Here is a 26208-nt window from a genome sequence, read left to right as displayed (position 1 = left end):
GGCTCAGGACTGAACACAGAGCTTAAGCTCCAAACTTGCCATCCTGTGAGTCACCAGCAAATGCATTTCCTCCTCAGCATGAATCATCCCAGTGATGTGCTTTGAGCTGTTGGGTCTTAGTGCTGTCACCAAATCCTTCTATCTGCACCTTGCCAAGTTGTACTTGGCCACTTGTGGCTCTGAGGGTCACCAGCTTGCCTCATCCATGCGAGAAGAGGAGGAGACTCTGTCAGTGCCTGGCAATTACTCGGCATTCAGGGGACGTGGCTGGAGGGGAAATAAATGTTTGACTACTTTTTATGTCAAGACTTCAGTGAGCAAGAGCCATGCTGAGACCCATGTGGATAATGTAAAATCAGGGATGCTTTTTGTTGTTCTAAAAGGAAAAAAAATGTTTTCCTCTCTCTTTCTTCAGGTTTCTTGGGTACCTGTGGTACAATATTTTTAGCATCCCTAGTGAGGGAAAAGAAAAATATAGTGGTGCCGTTGTTAGCTGAGCAATGCTCTTACTGCCAAACAGCTATTGCTATTTTCTGCATTCCTTAAGCTGTAGTATGCTCTTCAAATAGCATTCATGTTGAAGAGAAAAAAACTCTTATATTGCATTTTGGTGGTGATTATACCATAGGAAATCCCATGTATGCCAGGGTCTTAAAGAAGGCAGTGTGAAGACAAACCTTTGTAAGGTTAACCGAGCAGAAAAAGGAGGGAGTGCCTATATTGGTACTGTCTCCTGTAGTTTTGCTTTATTAACAGCCAAGGTACAATACAGCTCTGAAAGAACTGAATCACTCTTCTGCTTATTATGGGGATGTGCTAAGGGCTGCAGAAAGGGATGCCACGGGCTGGTGGCTGTTCTGTGATTCTATGTTTTAGGCCTTTCCACTGTAAGAACATATATGGAAGAAAGAACAGAACAGAAATGGAAGAAAGGGCTTCATGGCTTCTTCAGAGGTTGTGAGTGAGCCACGTGACAGAAAAAAAACCCTTGGGATGGAGAGAATTTGGTCTGAGAAGGGCTGCTGCTTTTGTTTTTTTCTTTGGCCTAATATAGTTTGATTTGTGATGCTTACAGCCATGGAACCCCTTCTTGCTAGCTCGTTACCTAGCAGTCAGATGGATGCTTCTCCCTCCTACTTTATCTATATCTTATCTCAGATTATTTTATGCTGAGAGATTATATTAGGATTTAGAAAAAAGAGGGACGTTATTAGCAGCGCGCCAGTTATTTGCCTGAGGGAAAATGAATGCTGTTACTGTTTATTTCAAAGCAGCTGATGCTGCTTTATTTCCAAGATTTGTGAGGCAGAAGAACAGGTTGTCCTTTCATGGCACGCTGAATTGGAGACAAAACGCGCTTACATCTGCTGGCTGTAATGGTGCACAGCTGATTTGTTATAATCCATTTGCTGAGCAAAAGGAAGAAGTGTTATGTTCGATGTGAAATATGGTATATGTGCTTCTGGTGCAAATAAAAGATAGATGCTATTGATCATATCTGGAGAAGAAAACTAAAACAACAAGCAACTACGTATTTTCCATTTGGGCTGAATCTTGGAGTGCTTTGCAAAGGGCTGTGCTCCCAGGAGATAGCGGAGCATTGCATGAAGTAAAAATGAAAGCTGGGTATTTTAGGAGCTGTTGTTATTTGTCTATTCTGGGCAGCAAAGACTGAAAAATAAAGAACTGAGTCCTGCATAATGCAGGATGTGTCATAGCAATAGACATCGGACCTGTGCCTCAGGCCTTTTGGATGTTTGCCAGCATTAATTCCCAGATGGCCACCAGGTAGAAGGAAAATCCCTATGTGGATTTTCTCTCTTCTCAGTCAACTTGTTGGCCTCAAATCCTCCCTTTGTGCAGGATGGGAATTTGGACATCTGGGCCCCAGTTGGAAGAGGGTTCAAGTGTTCCAGATGGTACAAAGTGATAATATTCTAAAACTTCTCTTTGTACCTTGTAACTGACTGTTACCCTATTGAATGTCAAGGAGGATTCTTGTTTAATCAAAGACTTTCTTGATCAGTTGAAGGAAATAGAGGTGAATTATAACGACACTGAGATGTAATCTTGCAAGGAGAAAAGTGAGTTTCACACAGATTCACCTGTCTGTCAGCCAAGGAATAGCTTACTTGTTAATACTGCAAGTGGTCGTGTTCAGGCTGAATCTCTCTCTAGGAAAGAAAGGGAAAAAATGCATTTGCTGATCCAAAATACTATACAGCAGACTGTGCTTTATGTAGAATTGTGCAACAGCTTGCCATGTGCCAGGTGTTTCAGGCACATTCACAATTCCCTGCTGAAGAGCAGGATCTGAAGCCTGTCTTAAGAGGTTTTCACATTGTTGCTGTTTGCTTTACACTGAAGTAAGCAGAAAGATTTGAGTTTCAGGGTAAGAAATTTGAGGCTGGAATGGTTTGAGTGCTCCTGCAGCTCCTTTATAGCATTAACTCTTGCAAAGAGGAGTGTCTTGCTTGGTTCCCTACCTTATTTTTATCTCTTGATTATTCATTCTGGATGCAGATGACTTTTTTTCTGTGAAATTATTGGAAAAGAATGAAAACAGATGTGGAAATGAGTTGCCTGGGAAAACTATTTTTTTTTTCTTTTACAGAAGCTTTTTTTTTTTGAAGTGTCCACTGGAACGTGCATCAAACAAAACTCATTTAAACCCCATTTTTCCTCATCCTTTTCAGCAGTTTTTCTACTCAGTAATTTTATTCAGCGTATATGAATTTAGGGCAAAAACTGTACCTTTCTCCATTCGGCTATTTCTTTTTCTAAAAATCTTCTTATAAGCATCATTATGCCAACTTTGTCTGCACAAGCTCACATCTCTTTTGCGATGTGTGGGCCAGCAAGGGACGAAAGGCGGATGCTGTGTGATTGGGGAATGGGTTTGTGCATTAGAGCAGGGAGAGGTATTATACAAACAGGACAAAATGGGAAGGGAAACAAATAAGTTGTCCATCCTTTTCAGCATTGTCTGGGTTAGGGGTCTGGAAAGGTTCTTCTTACTAGTTAACACTTAGTTTTTGTGTTTCCTGTATTGCATTGTTTCACGAAAGTGACCTGTTGGAATGTGCTTGCTTGTTTGTATGTTTGTAACTCTGTAATTGCAGTGATGATTATTGCAATAATACTGAGAACTGGCAATGCAGTGTGATATTCGGATGTTCTCTGGGACTTCTCTATTCTTTCCCCATTAAGCCTGACTATTTACTATCGTTGAGCTTCCTATACTTAGATGTCAGGAGATGACCTGACATGGGTCAGGTGGGTTTTCTCTTTTTTCCTTACAGTGAGAGAAAGCTACCATCACGTACAAAATGAAGAGTGGAGCACAGAAAATGCCACACTGATGCCACGGTGTGTGCACTAGAAGCTTTCTGCTAAGTCTGTGTATTGGCTAACAGGTCAGCTTAATTGTATGAGAAAAACAGCCTTGTGATAACTAAGGTTTTCCGTTAAAGTAACTGGAAGAAAAAGCACAACAGTGACATGACTGCTAGAAATGGCTTATTAAGATGGTGTGAAAGATCAGGCTGTTTGTGGTAGACAGGGTGAAAGGAAGAGAAACAGAGTTAACTCCTTCCTTTAAGTTTTCTTTTGAGACACATTTGTAACCTATTTGCCTTTTCTTATCTTTTCATAATAATATTATAACATGATAATTTTCAATAGTATATAAAGACAACTCCTCCGTCACCCAGACTATTTGCCTCTGAACCTTGTGGGGCTGAGGCTGGTGCCACGTTAGCTTTTGTTGATTACAGACACATTTTTGCCAGCAGTAGTTGCTTTACTTTAAGCATGTGGGTGCTGGAGAGCTTCTCCTTCTCTTTGGGAAGAAGATCCAGGCAGCAGCATTCTCAGGACAGCAGTATTATTTGACTCATTTTATTGATTGCATTTGAAGACTAGTTTTTTGAGCATTGCTCCAGCCTGTGTGATGTTATTTTATGCCATCTTGGAAAAATTGATTGTGAGGAACATAACAGGGAATTACCAGCGTGAGCAGGAAGTTCCTTGAGCAGCAGCTTAACCGCATCCTCAGACCAACTGAGCCCATGCATCATTTCAGGTCTTTTGCGTGGTACAAAGTGCAGAGTTTTCCACTTGTGTCTATAGCTTTATTAGTATGATACTCAGAACTTTATAAAATTATATATTGAAGTCTGATTATACATAGCAGGAATACTAATGTTTTATGGATTCTCTAGGAGGCTGAAGGTTCTGGAAGAAATGTCTGTACTTGCATCTGTTGTGTGTGTGTGCATATGTATATATAATATATATCTATGTGTATATACATAAGACATTGATGTGTGTGTGTGCATATGTATATATAATATATATCTATGTGTATATGCATAAGACATTTAAGAGCTGCTCTGGAAGTAATGCGTGCTGTTTTATTGAGTTGGCCAGTGATGTCTCAAGCAGATGCTGGTGGTATGGCAGTCAAGGCTGACCCTTCCCAGTAGTATTCTGTTACGTTTTGTTGCTGTGTGACAGATGGCAGCAGAGGGGCAGTCTGACAGAATGGTGTTTGACGTGGAAGTGCATATGAGGCAAAGGTGTGTCTTGAATTCCTCTGTGTTAGAAAAAAATTGCACCCGTTAATGTTCAGTGGTTTTGTAGCTGAGAATTTGGTCTACCAACTAGTGTTACTCTGCTCGTTGTCTCTGTAGTCGTTTCCATTGAAATAAATAGGAGGGATTACCTTTGGAGCAACCTCCGTTCAAATATATGCTTAGAAACTGAGTAATGAAAGCACCCCTCTTATAGAAACGTTTGCTGTAGTGCTGATGAACTCTAGGAGCACAAGGGTGCAACCAATGTATGACCGCTTGCTTGAGAAGCAGACTTCTTGCTAAGTCGTAGTATTTCAGTGCAGACCCTAAATAAAATAACATGTTCTTGCCTGTGGTGTACAAGAACGGCAGGAAATTAAATAGCATCTGCAGTACTTTGAAGCCTTTTGGCTGCTGGAATGGAATTTTTCATATTGCTTGTGTTCAGAGTGCAGTGAGGGCTCTGGATGCCTTCCTAGAGTCACCTATCTGCTGGTCCTTGGTTACTAAGTTAGTGTGTAGCAAGCCTTGTGTCTCGGAGCTGAGGAGGAGGGATGTCACATGAGTTGAAATGTAACCTCTAGCAAAATTTGAGCCTTTGGTGATAGTAGTGCCAAGTAGCTCACTTCTGAAAATACGGAGAGTGGTTTTGTTGTTGCTGTGGGCAGCAAGCACAAAGGCATCCCTAAATAGCTGAGTTGGGTACTTCACTGCCTTCCCACTGCAGTGCATTTCCTGATTTTTGTGGGGTCGTAATTCTTGTACGGCAGTGACACTACTTGCTTTTTAGTTAAGCGTTATTATTGGTCAATTGCTGGTACTGAGTGCCACGTAACAATAAATACTAAGACATTTGATTAAATTGCTTTATGATGTACCAAGCGCTGTCAGTATAGCACATATCCTTGTTCTGAGGTGAGCTCTTAAATTTAAAGCAGTTAGCAAAGCCATTTGGCTCACCATTCTGTGACTGTTTATTATCAATAGATTTGCATTTATGTATGTCCGTTCCAACAAACTCCTTTGCAGGGTGTCAGGAGTGACTGGCTAGATGGTGCGGGTTGGTGTTCTCATAGACTTCATTAAGGTCACCCCTTGGGATATGTTTAAGGATGAGGGAGCTCTTTCCTGATTTGTGTCCTCAGCATCTTTATAGGTTGTTAAATGGAAGTGTAGAGAAGGTAAGTCTAGCAACACCAAGCGTATTCCTCATGTAATATTCAACATGCTGTACAAGCTTTAAAAGAACAGTGAAATAATTGGTTCCTATTAGACTTCATATGATAGGAAAAAAAAAAACACAACCAGGAACAACATCAAAATTATAGTGAAATTAAATTAGAAGAAAGAAGGATAAAACTGAAGCCCAGATGCTTAGTGTTTCCCCACTTCCAATGGAAAGATTCTTTCTGTTGCTGAGTTTTGTGTGGTAGTATAGGATACAAGTGGATGTCAATAAATGCTGCATATTGCTTATTGTGATCTTTAATTTTATTATTTAAAGAACTGCATAAAATACATGCCTACTGAATGAAAAATGGCTGCTGGAGGATAGGTTTTGAAAATGAATTTGAAACTCAGAAATAATAACATTTTCTATATACTGCAGTGGTTGTGAGGATATGCTCTTGCCAAGCTTTGCACAAGCCTTACTATTTATGCTAGGGGTTAAATATTTTTTATTATTTTTAATTTAGCTTCTATTTGAAATGAAGCACTTTCACCTAGACATTCCTAGGGGGAATGAAATATGTTTACCATAATTTAACTGTAGTTTAATTTCCTTTGGTACACAGTAAGCCAATGATCTCTGGAGAATGTGCTGCTGTTTAAGAGGCTTACAAACAGAGGAAAGCATTAAATAATCACACAACTTGCAGATATTTATGGTTACAACGGGATCAGCTGACATACAGGATGGTTTCTGTTGTTTTCCAATCAGCTATTGAATTAATCCAGAGTGTGCATGTATATCCAGGCTGCTAGGCTGCGGCAGTCCCGGAGGATGTGGTGTTTTGGCAGGAGTGAGCTTGTGGCAGTTGGAAATCTGTCTGGAGCAGGAAAAATGGCATTGGCGGTACTCTGCCTCGCTGTGATGCTGCCTCAGTGATGCCACTTTGACCTGTAATGCCATAGGGCATCTCCATGCTCACCTCATCACAGCATGCCACGGGTGGGGGCAGGCGCAGAGAGGCTGACGACGGTACTGAGGATAGCAGCCACTTTCTGGAGTGCTTGATCTCTAGGCTCAGCTGGTGGGTGACGGATCAGAACTTTAGGGAATTGTGCTTTGGGACTTGCAGGTGATGGGAATTGTGCGTTGCTGAAAGTCTGTGCTCCATCTCTGGAGGCGGTCAAGGCAAGGTTGGATGGGGGCTCTGGGCAGCTTGATCGGGTGGCTGGCAATCCTGCCCATGGCAGGGGGGTGAAACTGAATGATCTTTAAGGTCCCCTGCAACCTGAGCCATTCTGTGATAGATACATATTCACCAACCTTTCCCAACAGCTTGCAATCCTCCCTGTCATCTGTCAGGAAGAAACCAATCTCAGCTAAATATAGCCTGGGTTTGATCGGATTGTCCCCTTCTCCAGCACGACTGCCGCTCTGGCTGTTCAGAAAAGGGACTTAGGAAATGAGTGAGCTGCAATATTAATGCGGCGACTTCCACGTGCCGAGGCAGTGCAGAGATTCACGCACTGTTCTTCAGCACCGGAATTCAACCCCCAGCCTTTGCCAAAACTTTATTTTTATTTTTTCTTCCTCTGATGCTGTCGAGGTTGTCCTGTTCCAAAAATGGATGAGTTTTAGCAATAGGTAACAGTTTGTGATAGGAAACCAGAAGACTGAGGCTTCTAACACATTCAGAATGTTTAATTTCCCCTCCATCTCATGATAATAATTTAACATGTTAAAAAAAAAAAAAAAAAAACAATACAAAATTGTGGTTTTTAAAAAGCCTCCCACACACCTTATGGAAATGAAATAGTGTGTAGGGCTGGCACCATGTGTGTGTTCAGTGAGGGTGATCTTCAGAAGCACGTTAAATTTAAGAAAAAAATAAAATGAAAAATTAATCGTAGCTGTCTTACCCAAACAAACTGCTTTCCTAATATTTTCCTTGTGCCCATTAGGCAGCTATGCCGTTTCTGTTTAACTAAAAAGTTCCTTAGGGTGATATATCTGTAAAACTTAAATATTTGTTGATTTGTATAGGGAGGTTCTATTACAGGAGCACAGTGTGATGGTGGGACTTGAAATGTGCCCAAGTGAAGATGGTGCCTGGTGGAAAGTTTTGGAGCTGCAGCTTTTTCATGCCAGGACGTATATAGTGGTATGGTCTGCTGTGTGTTTTTGTAAGGCCAGATGATCTTTGTGGCATAAAGAGCTAGCTGGAAGTCTGGCTTCCCAAGCAGACCTGGCATTCTACCAGGATGCATACTGTGTTTTGCAAATTCACAGAGCAGGCTGATGTGAAAGACATGCTGTAGAGAAATGTGGGAAATCCTATCTGCTTCCATATACAGTAAATGTGGAGAGGGGAAGCAAAAAACCTCACACCTTCTGAGATGTTTCAGGAAGCTGACTGATAAACATGTACTGGAAATGCTTTTTTGCTGTTCTTTTTTTTTTTTTTTTTTTTTTTTAACCAAACAAAAATGTAAGAAAACTAGCATAAACCTATTTTTAATGGTGGTAGCAGTGCTGCAAAATGGGAACACCACATCTGTCAGTTAGAATAGTAAGTATTCCCATTCTGACTGCCATGGTAATTATTTTAGCTTTAAATCTCATCATTAAAAACACACAAGCAGTGGGAGGTGAAACTGCAAAATCTGCAAAACAGAGAAAGTGATGAAGCTGAGGGATGCAGCCCTCATTTCCTACAACCACTCATCTTAAAATGCTGCCCATTACGCAGCAGAGGAAGTACTTAAGTGCAGATTGCTGCTCATCTCCTTTATTCCCAGAGGGTATGTGTGGATGCTGAATACCCATACATCGTTTGTAGATATCTTTTCTTTTGGCCTTGCAGTAAATATCTTGAAATAGGGAAAGTTTAAATTTTGTTGTTAAAATTCACTCATTTTCTTAATTAAAAGAACAGCATTACTCATGGAGAAACCTTTTGAAATCTGAGTTGGTATGGAGATCACCTTCTAGCTGCAAAGCTTACAAATGTAATAAAATGCAGGGGAGGATTTTTTCTAAATTGCATTTGGAATACAAGAATCAGCAGAGATGTACGTGTATCTTTTTTGTCTCACTGTGCACAAAATACACAATGCTGGTATTTCATTTAGGAGTGTTGTCTTGTAGTAGAGAACCTTTATGATACAGGTAGACTGTAATGAAGGATTTTATTACAAAGAAGCTTCTCAATGATACTGCTTTACTATGTGTACTCTGACAGGTTTCATTCATAAATCTCTTATACTAACAGCATTTTATGATGCATCGTTATAGAAGCACTAAAAAGATAGGGTTCCTGTGAGCAGATTTTGCAAGAAAAAAATAAAATTTCCTTAAGAAGATAGTAAAGTACAGAAAGCCAGAAGTATGCTATTTCTGCATAGATTTGTGTATAGAAAGCATCTCCAGGAAGACAAGATGGGATTTTATCTCTGTAGGTATACACCCATTCTTAAGGTATTTTTATCACGTACTGCAATCTAATGTTAGATCCCATAGGGGGGATTTTGCACGTTCCTTTCTCATTTCAGTTAGGAAATTAAATCCTGATAAGGTCCTATATGATGCCTCTTATCGCTCTGCAGAAGAACAATATAAAGGCCAGAAAGATGTATGGTTTTTCATCTTTATGAACCAATTCTGATCCACTGGACTTGTTTTCCTGCTGTTGTTTTCAGGAGGTCAGCAAATGCTTTGGCCAATACTCACTTAAATTACTGCTTGCCTTCAGATTCAGGAATGCTTTGTTATATCTAGAGTACACAACTGAAATATTGCATGAAAACCATCCACTTTCTAATAATACAAATAGTACTTGGTTTTCTTTCAGCTTTCTCATTAGTTGCTTACGTGAATGGTGAATAAACTACTGATGAGAACTGATAAAAAAAAAACATGCTTTGCAAGGTGGGACATCAGATACAATTAAAAAATTGACTGTACTGAAAAGTAGCAAACTGTGGATGTTAGGATTCTGAGATGCCACTATGAAAGATAACACAGGCTTGCCATCCCTGAAAAGGGCTCCGATGGTTAGCCTTCAGTGTCCATGTCAGCACTCACCAGTCATCTTGTGTGAGTATAAAATGCAAGAAAGAATCAAGTATCAAAGGTGCTTGATAACTGAAAGTCAAAATTGATAGTTGATAATCCAGTGTGAGGCTGGCTGTATCCCCTACACTATCTGGCTACACCTACCTAGTGCAACAGCCACCCTAGTCATGCTAGGAGTAAGGTAGACGTGTGTCCTGCTTATTTGTATTCACTTTCATCTTGCTCTTGTGTTTCCTTAGTATTCTCAGTCTCTCAGTTACTTGGTTGCACCTTTGGTTTTTCAACCTTTCTGATGTTATTGTGAAATTAATCCCTATTTTGCCTTCTAAAAATAATGTTGCGAATGCCACGGAGACAAATATCTACCAATGGATTTAAATGTATGTCTTTAAGAAAAGATCTTTAAATATAATCTGCCTGCAAGTATTATGCTTTTGGTCATTTGGACATAAAAGTCTCTTATAAGAGAATTTTCTGCTCTGGAAAGTGAATAAAGGGAATTTGGAGATGATGGATGAAAATGACTGAGAAGCAGAGAGAATCATTTTGTGATCAGGAATTAAAGTAATGGCGATAAAGCTTTACCTGCGGAAACAACAGGGATACGGATTTGAGGTACTGTGTCTTGTAGTAATGAATCAGTATTTGTAAAGATGAAAAGAAGAGCCTGAAGGTCTTCTAATTTCTGTGTTGGGTCAGAGAATCAGTGGGGATTTCTAGCAGGCAAAATGCAGCAGTGCAGAAGTTTAAAAACTGCAACTTTAGACAATGTAAGGTGCTGCCTAATGCAAAGAAGATATTTTTAAAAACAAATTAGGCAGCAATCTGGAAAACTGTTTCAAGGAGAGATGCAGATATGATAGTCGTCATCTTCCCACTTCATATTTCACATTCTCATTGCGTCGGGCAAAAAAGGACCTATGATTTGCCTTAATATGAAATGCCAATCTCACAATCTGCTTCAAAAGATGTGGAGATCTATTGGATGGTTTATGTTGAAAATTTTGAAACTAATTCCAGATCAGTGGATTTGTCTTAGCTTTTTGAGTCATGGGAGTTTTCCTGCAGATGTCTTCTGTGTGTTTTTAACTTACATTTTCCTTTTTTGTTTTTAATTTGCATTTTCCTTCTTAGACAAAGGAATTTGATACATCGGGTCCAAAGGAACAGTGGATTTCTATCGTTCTTTTGTTAAATAGAATAAACTTGTTAAAAGATTTTGTATTCTAGTCCTCTTGCTGGTTCTTGCATTTCAAATACGTTAGTGTCATTGGTTCTAATGGAAATGCCAATATTATGGTCAGTTCAAGGCTAATTGAAAATACTTAGGAGTTGACAGTATGGAAATTCTATAAAAGTGAATATACATAATTCTGGAAGTTATGCCTCCTATTTATTTATATGGTATTTACGACAGGTGTACAGAGCACAAAACACTGCTTGGTAGAGCAAATTCTCAGCTATAGAACACTGTTTTTCATCATAGTGGCTACCATCAGCTGTGGATTTTCACCAGAGATAAACAAGCAGCTGCGTGCCATGCTCATGTAAAACAAATAATCTGCATCAGTGGAGATGACCCACTGTCACCACTGCTGGAATGCACCACCCACTGCTCTGTGCTCACATCCACTTTTGGCCTCCATAAATGTTGTGGATGTCAGTTGGGTGCCATTTTTTTTTCTGTATGGAGGAACTGAGTGACAAACCTTTGCCTCATGTGCACTTCCATGTCAGCCCGCCCACCTGTTGCACGGTAACAAAGTGTGATGGAATATTGGTGGGAAGATTCAACTTTTACTGCCGTACTGCCAGCATCATAAAATAGGAGGCATTACTTTCAGAGCAACCTCTTATTTTATTAATAGATCTTTTGTGTTCAATCTCGGCCTGAGCAGAGGAGGAGCAGTGTGCAATTAGGCAAATCTGTCGAGACGCATTGGCATGTACATAGCAGTAATAGCAGTGGAAAAAGAAGCACCTAGCTGTATATAACATGCACGTAGTGCAAAGAGGAAAGTGGGAGAGGTGGTGTGTTTTAAGTGGAGAAGGCTTAGTTTTCAGTGACCCGTCTGGGGACTTCGTCACCAGGAGTGCTTGCTCTTAACGATTCTATGTCTGTGACTGTAGGGCAGGGAAATGCTGAAACCACATTAAACCTTTCTTTCCACTTGAATAATAAAGAAGGTCACAATGCATATTAATTTAATTAAATTAATGTGTAATCCTTAGTAGTGGCAATACCTCAACCTCCCTCCCATCTTGGTAACAAGGAGGACTCTTTCAAGTCAGGGTTCAGCAACGAAAGAGCAATGTAACTCTAAGGCAATCAGAAATTAGGATGAAAAGACTTCTCATGTTGCAGCTGGTTTTTGGTTCACCAGTGGCAGCTGTTTCGGTGTCACTACTGATAACTGATAACCTTGTCTTCTGATTACATGAGTTGTTCATGTGAGATTGCATGAGATACCTAAGAAAACGTATGTTGGGTTAGAACGCAGCGTTATTGCTATAGCTTGAGCTAATGAGCAAGTTTTTCCTTAATTAAATGAATTATGTAAATATTTCTTAATTGTCAAAATGCCAAAAGTGATATGCTGGGCTTTGGAAATCCTCTCTATTTTTAGAACAATATCAGCTTTGTTTCTTAGAATTGAAGTTTTCAGGCTAGTAACCTATAGTATGCTCAAGGCTGTTTTGATTCGGCTATACTTAATTAAGTACATAAGTTAATAATGTTTTGAGGTAGAATAAATCCTTTTGATGGTATTTTTAGCGTGCCTGCTTGCAATTAGATTCTTCCTCCACAGCAGACAGATTGGTTAGTCATTAGTTATTAAGGAAAAATTAGATAATTGTTCTAATGAGTAAACAGGGCCTTTCCCACAGGAAGCCCACGGTGTTAAGCACCACTCAGGAGGACTGTAATGAGTACTTCAAGAACATTAGAGTGCTGTGTGTATCTACCTGTATTTCAATTGCAGATGGTAAAAATTGTGGGCTAAGTTGTTATATAGTGTATAACGTAGCTTATGTATATTCTGGCAAGGGTCCTACTGCCTTAAGCTGTAAAAAAGGAAAATGGCTATAAGGGTCCCTTCAGATAAGAAGAGATGAAGCTTGGGTGCTGAGCTGTGAGTGAGTGTAGCCATGAGGCTGTGGCCACTTCCAAACCTTGCTTTATGTTCCCAAGGAAGCCTTGCATTGTTACTGATAAAACACACTGAGCGCCCTGCTGCCCAGGAGGCACAGAGTGAAGATGTGCCTGCCTCAGTTATCTTGATGAACTTCACGGTTGTTGAGAGTTTAAGACAAGCTCTTGGATTAAGCCTAACACTTAATGCAGCGTTCTCTTAGCTGCTCTGTGTAAGAGCTGCAGTGTAAAGGGGTGCCATCTGAGTTGTGTGCAGCAGTGTGTCAGTTGTACAATGTTACAGCGTACTCCCCTAGCGTGTACTTGATATTCTGCTGTGCTCTGGTATTGTTAGAACAAGCACTCTGTGAAAGTGAACCAACTAATATCTGGTTTGATTTATGGTGTCTTAAACTGGGAGGTTGTAACCATAAATACTGTAGAGGATTTTGATCTTCAGATGGTGCCAAATGTTCTTCTTCTAAAAATTAGATTTCTGAATTGTGTAGTGTTAGGGAAATAAACACGTGGCTTTGAATTTAAGTTTCTTTTTCTGACTGTTATAGATCACAAGCTAAAGGAAGCCGTAATAGTATGTCATACATTGAACTCAATAAAATGTATTAAAATATTAACGACTGTTATTTTCCTGGTGAGTCTCTAATTTATACTGGCTCATTCAGGAATAATACAGTTCTACTTTCTGACCTATTATCAGTGTCACAGCATCATCCCAGCTCTGCTCAGCTTTTATGTTGAGAAGATTATGGCAGTGAACTGAATACTAAAGAAGCGAAAGGTGTTTAATTATGAAATTAGCACACCAGTCATTCAAAAAATGTTTTAATATTCTTCTTTCATACTCTTAAAGATTTCAAAAGCTATCTTATTCCACCTCTTACTGGTGAGGCATAAAGGGTGATGAACATATACTTTTCCAGTGTTGTGCGCATTCGTGTAGCTGTGTGTGTGTGTTCACACACAAATATGTATCTGGAGAGGAGTGAATGAATACCTGAATGAGTACTGGTTCTGTTCGAAGTGCTTTTCTACTTCGAAACTTCTTGATCTCATTACCACCACCCAGTGGACAAGCTTGGATGCAGTACCACATCCTGGCATGAACTTCAGGGTGCCTGGTGGCTCTTCATGCTGCTGATGCAAAGGAAGCAAAGGTGGTTTCCTACTGACTATGCAAGACTTGTGATCGATTTCTTAGATGTTTTTAACTCTAGGAAAAAAAAAGCTGTATGGATGGAAAGTCATCTGATAAATGGCCACAAACTGCCTGCTGTTCTAGATCTCCACATGTACAGTTTTTGTATTTAATCATTAGTTTGCTTTCATTTACTAGGTTTTGTCTTGATGCTTCATTTATTTTGGATAAAAGCCTTTTGCCTCCTAAGTATTTTTGAAGTGTTGTATGTATTCAACAGATCAAGTTTGTAACTGATTAAACTGAAGTAAAAAGCAGTTATTTGGTGAAATTTAAAGCCTGGTGCTCATTAGTCAGCTCCTGTTTTAGAAATATAGGAGACAACTGGTAGGCTACTTTGAATCTCCTTGGATCTTGCCCTGTGGAGTTAATGCTCTATTGGTTTTAATGTTGAGCAGGATATGTACTTTGTTTGCTGGATTTGGGGGAATTTTAGCTGTCGATGGAGGAGATGTGCCCATTCTGTGGTCTTAGTGCATTTGTTGTTTTTATTTCTGAAGGGAAGGGCATACTGTTTTATGGGATTTTCCACGTCTATCTGTATTGCTCCTGGCACGATTGTTAGGTTATTAGGGAACTGGGTTTGAAGAGGCATTCTGGTAGTCCTGGACTGGTCCCAGGACTTCCTCAGTTGTTGGTGCTTTCTGTACTGCATGTGTAATGTGTACGTGGTGGAGGGTTTGCTTCAGGGGTTGTGCACTGTGGTTTATCACAGTGAGTGGCACATCAGCTCCCTGACAGTGTCGCCTTGCAGCCTCTTGCCCTGCTGTCTACAAGCTGAAAGAAGGGCGTGAAGCAGCAGTGCTTGCAGCATTTTCACTAATTAAGGCACCACTTGAGAAGTGTGCCAGGGCATCTAACACAGTTTCTAAGCTATAGGCTTCAAACAACTTTAATTTTTTTTGGGGGGGGAGAAAGACTGGGTGGGGTGCAGGGCTGACAAAGCAAAGAAAGAAAATGTTACATAGAAGAGTTCAGCACTTCTTAATACATCTCTGTGCCTGCTTTCAAGATCAAGCAGTAAAATTTTGTAGCTCAGTAGTACTGAGCAGTGAGGCTACAGGAATGCCTCAGCATTTTTTTTTATTTTTTTTTTCCTCAAGCTGATGAATGAATGCATTTGTAAAGTAGTGCGTAGGGCGTATTGCACCTGTAAAATGTATTTGATAAGATGTGAAGTAAGGCCTTAAATGGTGCCAGGGGAGGTTCAGGTTGGATGTTAGGAAAAAGTTCTTAGAAAAAGTGAGGTATTGGAACAGGCTGCTCAGGGAGGTGCTGGAGTCTCTGTCCCTGGAGGTGTTAATGAACCACGGATATGTGGCTCTGAGGAATGTGATTTAGTGGGCATGGTGGTGATGGGTTGAACTTGGTGATCTTAAAGAGGCTTTCCAGCCTTAATGATTCTGTGGTTCTGTTTCACCGTAATGACCTTTAGGAGGTGAACAGGATGCTTCCATTTTTCCTTGCGCGTAATGCAAGGGTGGCAGGCATCTAAAGAGCAGGGGCAAACATGGGTGGCTAAGTGGGAAAAATAAAGAAATGAAGGAGAGCAATAAGAGGAGACTGAAAGTAGAGGAGATGATTTAAAAAAAAAAAAACCAGCATGATGTAGAAGTGCATCTTAGAGTGCTGTGAGGGAGATGTTCTTAAAACAGTCTGAATTGTAGCGAATGCAGTGGGAATTGCTGTGGGAGCTGAACTGAGTTTCTTGTGACTTACTGTGCAGACGCTCCTTGCCATCCTTGATGGATATGTTTCAGCAGCGAGATAAGTGAGTTCTCGGAATATATTCAGTGGGTAATACACACACTGGGATGTGCTTTGGAGGTTGTTAAACAAAAGGTGATTGTTGATACTGGGGAGTATTTTTCTCTGAATTACGCTGTGCCTATTTCTTGAATGATTAATTCTACCGAGTGTCAAACTGCAGAATACTATTCTAATTGCCACAGGCAGAAAAGGATAGAGGTGGAAATAGGTAAGGCTTGGAGGTATGTAGAGCCGTAGGCTCGGGGAGTTATGAAATAGCCATTAATTAAGATGGGAAAGAAGGTTTGGAAAGGAAGCACTTCCCTGAGCACGTGTGATCATAGCAGAGAGACAGAGGCAGAAAGAGTGCAGGAAAGGGACTTCTGAAGGGCACGTAAGGAAAAGTGGAGATAGAAGAGCAGCCAAAAAGAGAAGAGTGACCAACCAGAAAAAGTAGAAGACATAAATTTTGCTTATTATGTGCTCTTTAGTGCCCATTCTCATTTCCCATGGTCTTGTATGCCTAGCAAGAGCACGCAAGCAGTGTTGGCTGAAAGCAGCCAGCCCTGGCCATGCAAATGTGTGCTTGTGGAAGGCAATTAAATGCTGGTGACATACAATGAAATGGGCAGCAGAAGTATTTTGGAGAAGAATGTTCTTGTTCTTTGCAACAGTGACTGTGTGAAGGGCTGTCTACTAGGAGCTGGCTTAATGGGAACGTAATATACAGGAAGGTGGTGCTTAGTGTGTTTTATGCCCTGGTCCAGAAAAATGGAGTGGCAGTAGTTTTCTTTTAATTTTTCATTGCTGTTTCAGCCTTTTCATTACTTTATCCTGCCCAAACTTTGGATGTTTTTGGAAATCTCGCTGCCCAGAGGAGCTTCCCAACAAACCTTCCAGTTGGCAGCTGTTCCATTGCCAGCACCACCAGGAAATCTAACATGATGGCTTCCAGCAACCTGGTGCATACGTGTGGGAGTCCAATCATGGTGATATTTCCACCTGTGGGACTGCCTGGGATTGAAACTGGGGTGCGAAGGTGCAGCGATCATAAACACAGCAAACGTTTATGATACTGACTTCATAGCTACGCTGCAATAAACCTCACTATATTCAGCTTTATACGTATGTATGTGCAAACAGAAAAATAGTGTGCTATTATATGCGTGTACATTTTTCACCCTCTCTTTTGAGCTGTAGCTGCAGCAAACTGTGGCACCTCCCCTGTCCCTCAGCTGTCAGAATTGACTGCTGATGGTATTTCCAGGATTCCTTCCAAAGCACTGCAGCCTTGGAAGGATGAATGACAGCTGTCACACTGCGCTGCTCTCTGTAGGATGGGGAACAGAACAGATAGCCAAGTCTTATCGGAGTGAGGCACCTCCTGTAGATTGTTGCTTCCTCTACCAAGGATACAAGCTGCACAGATGCTGATGGGAAAAGGGTCTGTCCCTGTTTACCCCTCATGTTTCCTACCTGCAGTTCCTTTTATTTTTGAGGATGGGATGGATAGGCTCTCCCGGTATCTTGTTGCCAGCAGTAAGTGCAGACTGGGGCTTGTTTTTGGAGGTTACATTGTGCTTCTGGGCTTGTTTTCTTTTTTAGCGTTGGAATTTATCATCATTTTAGCCTCTTGATTTTTAGGTATGTTAAAGAAAGTAAGCGAGGAGGCAAGCTGGCTCAGGATGTGCGGTGCCTTCTGTGCTTAGGCTGCAGGTCAGGGGTCTCTGAGGGGAAAAAAGGACTCGAGCATCTTCCATACGCCCATCTTTTATGCTGTGACAAAGCGTGGCGCTCCATGAAGGCCTTACCCCGAGCAGGGAACGGAGGGCGCGGCACGGGCAGCGCCTGCTGCCGCTCCTCCTGCCGTCGCCTTTTGTTCGCTGCGGCGCGGGGGGCAGAGCGGGGCCGTCCCCGCTTCGTCGTCCGTTTTCAGGGCGCCCCCCGGGGCAGCGCGAGTGAGCGCCGGTGCGCCCCGTGAGCCTGCGGCAGCCGCTGGGTCCCCTCTCCGAGTAAAGCGGCGTGCGAGCCCGGCTTGGCGTAAATGATAACGCGGATGTAGAAACGTAGAATAAGAGGCGGCGGCGAGGTGAAGAGAGGGGGAGCGGCGCGAGGAGAGAGGGAGAGGGCCCGAGCATCCCTCCCCACCCCCCAGATCGCGCGGAAACCGGCCCCGCCCAGTAAAGAAAAGAGAGGAAAAAATGAAAGGAGGGAGCCGGCGGGGCGGGCCGAGGGCTTTTCCCGTCCGCCCCCCGTCCCTCCCCTTTACCTGCGGGCCCGGGGGGGCGGCGGAGGCGGTGTGTGCCCGATGTCCCCCCCTGCCCGCCGCCGGCCCGGTGGCTCCCTGCCATTGGCTCGGCGCAGCGGACCGGCACGGCCGCCCGCTATAACAGCGCTATGCCCGCCGCGGGCGGCGGCTCACACGGCGCCGGCGAAGCCTCGGCGATGCCGCCGCTCCTCCTCCTCCTCGTTCTCCCCCGCCGCCGCCTCCTCCTCCCCCGCCAGCCGCCGCCGTGCCGGCTGTGAGCCTCGGGGCCGCGCATGCCGCGGGGCTCCCGAGAGGGCCCCCATCGCCCGGGGAGCCCCGGCCCCATGGAGTGCTACTACATCGTCATCAGCTCGGCGCACCTCAGCAACGGCCACTTTCGCAACATCAAGGGAGTTTTCCGAGGCCCCCTCAGCAAGAACGGGGACAAAACTCTGGTAATGGCTTCTCCTCCCCGCATCCCCCGCCCCGCGCTCCCCTGCCCTTCGCAGCGGAGTCTCCGCCGAGGTGCAAACTGCTGCGTGTGCGTCGGCGCCGGTGCGGGAAGCCGGAGCCCCGGCCGGGCGCTTTCGTTATCGTTCTCGATAGATACATCTGCAGGAGTGTACGGTGGTGCCTTGCTGTGCCGGGGGTGGGGCGCAGCCGTTCCGCGGACGGCGGGGCGCAGCGCGTCTGTCCAGCACCTTGTTCGCTGGGGTTCGCGGCGGCTTCTGCGCTCCGGGCTCGGCGCGGCGGTTGGGCAGGCGGTGGCAGAGAGCCCGGCGGGGACGGCTGGGGATGGGCATCCCGGGGTAGGCAGGGCTCTGCGACCTACACGGGGGTCGACGGCATGAAGCTCCGGTGCGAGTGCTGAAGCTGTCCGGGTATGAGGCCAGTGCGTATCTGGTGCTGGGGACAATGTGCCATTCACCAGACGGTTTGTGTCGCCCCGGGCACACAGAACAGAGGGAGGTCCCAGTCTGGAAGTGCAGCGAGGAGCAGTAACTTGTTTGCTTGGGGTACAGGCTCTCTGGGAGCAAAGCTTCATTTCTTTGCTAGCGGCTTTGTAAGCCCTATAAATTTGTGCTAGCTAGTTGGTTGCCCAGTTATTTAAAAAACAAAACTCTAGGTTTGGAAGGGGTCGATCAGTTAAAAGCACCTGGCTGGCCAACTTGGGAATGGCTGCGCAGCGGATCAGCTCTGTCACTGTGCAGACACGCTGCGTTGCTGCCTTAGCATCTCCTGCCTCCCGCCTTGTGCTGACTTGCTGTGCCGTCGCTTCCCAAACTTCAGCTGGCAAAGAGGGGCACCTCAGCCCAGTGCATGCCCTTCTGCCCACGTGAGGCTGGGCACCGGCACGGGCTGGGCACTGTTCTGTCTCGGTTGTGCTGCAGGAGGTGTTGGGGCTGCGGGGCTCAGCCATGCTGCCGTCTCTCTTTTCCCAATCCCTTCTGCAGGAGCAGAAGCAGGGCTCACTGCCCATCTTCCCATTCCCTCGAATGCACGCCCTATATTGATGGGGAATTTACTGAAGTACTTAACATTTGCTGGAGTTGGCAAGCCTGCAATTTCTTCCTAAATAAAGAGATTAAAGCAATGCTGAGCCAAGTCGTAAAAATAGTAACTACTACGAGAGAATCCGCGGCAGATTTTTGGATGGTTTCAAGTGTAAAGTTCCTGCTTTCATGTTGTAAATCTTACAACAATTTTATGTGCTGTGGCTTCTGCCTATTTTTCTATGAGGAAATACATTCTTGGAATTATAACCAAATATTTGTAGCATCCATGAGATGGCAATGTGTGTGTAATATCTCACTGTCACAGCTGCCAACCCAAGACCTACTGTAGCAATCCTCAGAACACTTTAAATAATTGCATGAAGCATCGCCTTCTCTCTGCAGAACAATTTCAGTCACGATACGTTTGGCAGGCTGAGACTGCTCTGGTGTAACTTTGGGGCTGCACATCATCTTGCAGTTCATAATTGATCCTGTTTCAGCAATTTTTTTTTTTTTTTTTTTTTTTACTTTCCTTGATATAAAAAGAGTTTGGATTTTTATTTTTGAGAAAACATGAGTTACCAAAATGTGTTTGAGGAGACACATCTAAAACTTCATACAAACATACTACACAGGCTTTGAAACACTCTGGAAAGAAATCTACCTCAAATTTCCTTTTCAGTAAGACAGAATAGATGCTTGGGGGGGAAAAAGAACAGCACTGGTTATGACTTTGCCATTAGAGCCCTTACAGCTTCTGCTGTAAGCAGGGAGAAGTATGACTGGTTTTCACTGGGTTAGAAAGGAAGAGTTGTTGATGTTTGCTCTCTTAACAGCATAGCGAAGTCCCTCACTGTGAAACAAACGGAATAGATGCAGACATCAAGACTTACTTGCGTTGGGGTGAGTTCTGCTATCAAGTAGGTACACATACTGTTGCAGTGTGGCATGGTTAGGTAGCTCGGATGAACACTTCTGAGGCATTGAAGTACCTTTCTGACAGCCTCTACTGGAAAATCAAACGTTAGATCACTTTGGAGGATTGGGTGCTTTTACTGTAGAGAGGATTTCAGCCTTACAAAGGTGAAAATCTTTACTAACGCAGAGTAGAATACAATACACCTCTACAATTTCTAATGGGAACACCGGCTTTGTTAACATGTTCTCAGTATCTTCTGTCCTACAAAAAGCCCTGGAAAACTGATGATGTCTAAGTAAGAAAGCCAGAAGTATTTTGGAGCAGCTCTGACTCAGGCACATTTTCCCATTTTGCTTTCAAATATTTGGTCTGGGGTTTTCTGTGCTCCTCACCCATGTTTTCTGAAAATCCCTGCTCGCTCATAAGCTGAGGAGAACCTGAGAACAGCCGTTGTTCACATGCCGTAGAATTGCCTCAGTGCAGGACTTTGCACACTTATTAGCCTTGCTCCTTTTGAGGAGCTCTAACCCCATCCTCCACAAGAAGGTAAGATTCTGTGTGCTCTGCTAGAGTTTTATAGCAAGTAGTGCTGGTCATGGTCTACCGATGAAGCCAGGTTTTTGGTTGTTTATTTTCCCCGCCTCACTACTGCGCTTAAACGCTTAACAGCGTATGTGCTTTTGTATCACCAAAATCTCCTGCCAAGAATGAATACAGATGCTGTCTTTACGTGATTTAATGTTAGCCTGTCTGCAAAACTGGAGCTCATGAGGTTTCTGGGAGGAAAATCCTTAGAGTTTTTGCCTTTTGTCCTGCTCTGGAGGGGTCTGGGATTCATTTGGAACTGTTCCTTTCTGCCCCACTCTCCAAAAGAGGACAAGAAAAAAAGGAGAAACACTTTTTCCTATGTGTTTGTCCCTGCCAGTGATTCTTACCTGGTTGTCCTTTGACAGCGTTCTGCTTCACGCATTTAATTTAAAGCTTTAAAAAGTTTTGGTTCAAAGCTCCCGTAACGTAATGGGAAGAAAGAGGTAGCAGGCCCTGCTCACCAGGCAGGGAACATGAAGCACAAAGCTTTGTGCTTTCTGCTTTGGTCGGAAAAGAAGAAGGGTTTAAAGAAAAAAAATAAGAAAAAAAAAAAAATTGAAGCTCTACGCAGATTTGCCACTAATGACTGTGAGATCTCCTTGTCCCTGTGTTGGCCAAGGGTTCGAGAGCCAGCCAACACCCTGCTGCTAAGCCTTGGGGAGGTAGGAAACCTCACTTTTCCCAATAGAGAAGATCAGGTAGCTCCTTTTGGGTAAAAAGGGGGAAATTGCAGTATTTCTATTGCCTTATTCGCAGGCAGGTCATTTCCCTAGTCTTGCATAGCTGTACTGCCTACTGAGTGCAGAAAGATGAGATGGGGTTATACGGGAGATGGAAGCAAGGGAATAAGAGGTGAAAGTAAGAAGTAGGAGAAGGGAAAGACCCCAGTTCTGGCAAGGCAAGACAGGAAAGAGCGAAGGCATGAGAAGGAATGAAGAAAAGGATGTATTTAAGCAATCTGAGGAAAATAGACTACCATGAAAAACACTTTCATTAAATGGGAAAAATTGCTTGTGCACGAGCTTTGGGTGAGATGATGGGGAAGAACGAAGGAATGTGTATCTAGTGTGGTTCTGACTATCTGATGCTACAGCTTTGCACTATGAGTGCTCTGTAATGAGCCTGAATAACTGCTCAGTGCATGAAGGGCACACTTACTCAATTATAACCCATTGCTCCTTGCTAAGAAAATAAATAGGAATTATGAATTGATGTGAAGGAGGCTCAGCATATGTGGAAGAATAGCATCTAAACTCATAAATTTCCTTGGAAAATGTAGGAGTTTTAATAAAAGAAATTGGTGGTATCTGGGCTCTTGAATAAGGCTTTATTTTCTCCCATGGCAGTTCCTGCCATCTGAAGCATTCTTCAAATAGGTGTAATCTCATAATGATAGCTAATCTGCTGCTGAAGTACTTCATGTAATTTCAGCCCTTTAGAAAGGATGTTGTTGGTTTTGTTGGTGTGCATGAACAGATCGCTGCCTGTCCTTTGTGTTGCAGGCAATTTTTAAACTAGAAACTCAAGGCTTACGATGGGGGTCAGAAAAACGTACCAAAGGTAATTTTCTGATGTTCTTTCTGTGTTTTTGTGTAATAATGCTTATTTCTTGGTGGTTTAGTGAATGAATGTGGGTCTGATTGGCCATTTATTGTCAGGGTTCATTCTCAGTGTCTTTGAAGGTTTTCCCTACTTTTCTTAGTTATCTATACTTTTCCCTTTGCTCCATCTCTTCCTTTTTGTGGTCTGTGAGAGAGGACTGGCTGTGGAAGGCCTATTAGTGTTTAACTGGACGAACACATTTTCTCCATCGGTGATCAGAAGTAATGCCCTGTTTACATGTAGTCGGTCAGGGAAGGATTGTGATGTGCTGATCGCAGAAATCCATTGTTCTGTACAACAGTAACACCTCTCTCAACTCTCTGTGTATGTCTATATGTACATACATATGTATCTGTGCATTCAGCTGTAGGTACACAGGAGACTGCAGGGATAGAAGATGCATAGTGCTTCCTGCTCCAAGAGTGACAGGCGTGAATGTTCTCAGACTGGAACCTGTGCTGCTGTGGTTGATTCAGCTCTGAGCTCCATGTGATGTGCCTCGTGAAGATAAGAGACACAGCAGCTCCATCCATGTTGCCACCACACAGGAGAGCTTTGTGGCTCCAAGTCAGCTCTGAAATGAGCACAGGGAACATGTGTTGGCATTTAGCATACAGCATAGGTACAGGTCTGTCTAAATAGCTGTTGGATGTCCATTCACACCATTACCAACATCTACCTCATACTCATGTTTATGGTACTAAGTTGCTTTAAATATTTAATACATATGTGTATGTATTTGAGTTCTGGGCCTTAGTTACAGTTTTATGAAAACTCCGTGGAATTTGGATATTGATTACACTTGTGTATATTGAAAATGCCATCTGTTGTTCAGGCTGTCTGTTGCCTTTCTTTCTTTTACGTTTTGTAGAATATAGTTGTATTTCCAGATCAACTAAAGTAAACACGTTGTGGTGTACATGGAAATCTATTTTGTGAGCAGATGCGTGGAATATATACATGAAGAGAGAGCTACAAACAATATGTATCTGAGGATCTTAGGTACCAAGATAAGGAGCTGTAGGGGGACAGTTGCTGTTTGGTGCCTCACTCAACCAATCCTTAATTGCAGGCTTGCACCCCCATGATCTGAAAGGAACCATTGGGGCATTTTGAGCTGAACACCACACAATTGTTTAGTTGCATGTGGTAGTTGTGAGCAATCAGTGTTAACGCAGCATGCATCCACGGGCTTGTAGCATCAGTGCCACAGGCTCACCGAGGGTCTAACACTTGAACCTGAAGTTATGTGGCAGAGTGACTTGCAAAAAGTCAAGCCATGTATTGAATTTGGCAGAGTGGGAAATGAATGTCACCTATTACTTTTATATCTTGTGTCCCATGGAGCTCTTTATGTCTTTGGTATTTTCTGTGCTCGTGAGCTGATTGTTGGATGTGAGAATGTTCAAACTTTTTTCTATGAAAGCAGCTAAAACTCATTAACAATTTTAAACAACAACAAAATCTACTTAAGTTAATTTGAACAGTTAATCAGTGCCATTTAAATAACAATTGAGAAGCAGCCACTGAGAAAACAATGGAATAATTTAATAGCATGGAATTAACAGTAAGATTGTATCTTCATTGTACTTGTTGCATTAATTCGTATGAATGCAAGTGACTCGTTGCATTGTATAAGGCTCTAGGTAAGAGCGCCTGTTCAGAGCATTTTCAGCTGGATTGGTTCTCCGCTGGATTGAACAGGAGGTTGTTACAACCTCACGAGTCTCGTGCAGTGAGAATAAAATACTCCTGCTATTCTTGTTTTATCTTATGGCTCTCAAAGCTGAGGATGGTTTATATGAACAGAATTCAAATTCAGCTGTAGAAGAAAGTGCTCAGCAGCAGTGGTTCCTCTTACCACACTACATTCTGCTTAATTTTGGAAGTTCAGCATGTGCTCGGCGCTTTCAGCTGCATCAGATTCCATAGGAACGCGTGGTCTGGTCCAGAGAATAGTAGGAGCTGGGTTCTGATGTGCAACAGATTTAAACTGGGGCAGAGTCTGATTCAAGTAGAGTTACGACTGAGCTTTTGTACTGTAAAAGCTTATTAAATGCATGGTAAACTTCAAACACATCGGTATTCTGTTGGATGTAATTAGGCTATTACCATGGTTAAATTAGTACACTTGTTCAGGTTTTTTTCCAGATCAAGGCCTTAAAGCGTAAGGAGAGCCTTCGCCTTGAATATTTTCAGATGCAAATATCCATAGCAATCTTGTAGCTCAGAGATACTGAACATTAATTTTAACACACTGCTCGAATGCGCTAACTAGAACACAGCAAGTGTGTTTCTGGCTACTCATATTTTTGTTTCAATAGGCTTCTGAAACCCTGTTACTGAGCATTCTCAATGTGCAGGTTGGAGTTCTGGAAGCCTCACCTCTCCTGCAGGCTGTGGGAAGGGGCTGCTTCCTGCCTGTTAACAAGAGGGATTCACCGCTGGTAAAACTGCTCAGCAGTGAGGAGCAGATCTGGAGGGCACTGAGATGAAGAGCGGTCAGAGCTTAGCACAGTGGGTTTTGGAGCAGGGCTTTTGACCAAGTTAACTGCAAGGTCTTGGGTACCCCTGACTGGTAGCAATGAAAATACTTCCTTTTTCTGCCTGGCTCTTAGGCGTGCCAGGAGAACAATTAGTTCCTGCTGAAAGCAAAGCGGATGGATAGATGCATCCTGGGATACAGGAATGGGCTAGATAATCCCATGAAATCAATCTGTGGCATTTTGTGTTATTGAATATCTTAACACAATTAATGGAGATGATGGCCTTATTTGTTGCATAGATTATTTACCCTGGTGGCCAGGGAAACTGAGCTGATTTTCTTTTTTGCTTGTGATTCAAATGTGAGCATGGGAGAGGCAGTGAGCCTTCCTAATTTAGCTGTGTTTTTGCCTATTACTATAAACAAGCACTAATCAGACCCTTTTATTTTGCCACGCGTGTTTGGAGAGAGAACAAACACTATTCCTTTGGCACTGGAGAGAGACTGTTCCAGGATGAGCTGGAGCTTGATTTTGTTTAAAAAGAGCAAAAAGTAAACAAAACAACATTTACTCACAAGGAGCTGGACTTGTTTAACCTTGTTTTTTCCAAGAGAGATAAGAAACTGCTTGAAGGCAATGGGGAGCTGGAATTGTAAACTCCTACAGTAATTAATTTATTTGGTTACGATGTGTTTGCAGTTCCCCTCCCCTGAGGACTGGCAGTGGCAGGGGCACAGGCTGGGCAGAGGGTTTCCTTTGCCCTTGGCACAGAATGCTTTTTCTGAGCGTCCAAGCTGTGTGCGGATGTGAATTCCTGTGCAGCCCTGTTCTTCAGTAGTTCAGAGAGCACATTTCCAAATATTTTCAAAATGGAAATGCAGGTTCCAACCTTTAGTGGCTGTGCAGATAGCGTTGTAAGAAAGGAAATGCGATTTCTTCCCCTGCTGCA

General features: G+C 42.9%; 1 protein-coding gene across 1 annotated transcript in view; it reads left to right on the top strand.

Moving 5' to 3' along the window:
• The first annotated feature begins 18294 nt into the window (after nucleotides 1-18294).
• ZNF804A (zinc finger protein 804A) overlaps nucleotides 18295-26208 on the top strand; it is a 137368-nt gene continuing 129454 nt past the window's right edge. The window contains exon 1 of the mRNA XM_052675962.1: nucleotides 18295-18623. Within this exon, the coding sequence (XP_052531922.1) occupies nucleotides 18462-18623 (162 nt within the window). The 5' untranslated portion in view covers nucleotides 18295-18461. The remainder of the gene's footprint in view (nucleotides 18624-26208) is intronic.

The sequence above is a fragment of the Tympanuchus pallidicinctus genome, unplaced genomic scaffold (assembly GCF_026119805.1).
Source record: "Tympanuchus pallidicinctus isolate F22 unplaced genomic scaffold, pur_lepc_1.0 scaffold15, whole genome shotgun sequence".
In the NCBI taxonomy this organism is placed as follows: domain Eukaryota; kingdom Metazoa; phylum Chordata; class Aves; order Galliformes; family Phasianidae; genus Tympanuchus; species Tympanuchus pallidicinctus.
This window is presented reverse-complemented; position numbering and strand designations above follow the sequence as displayed.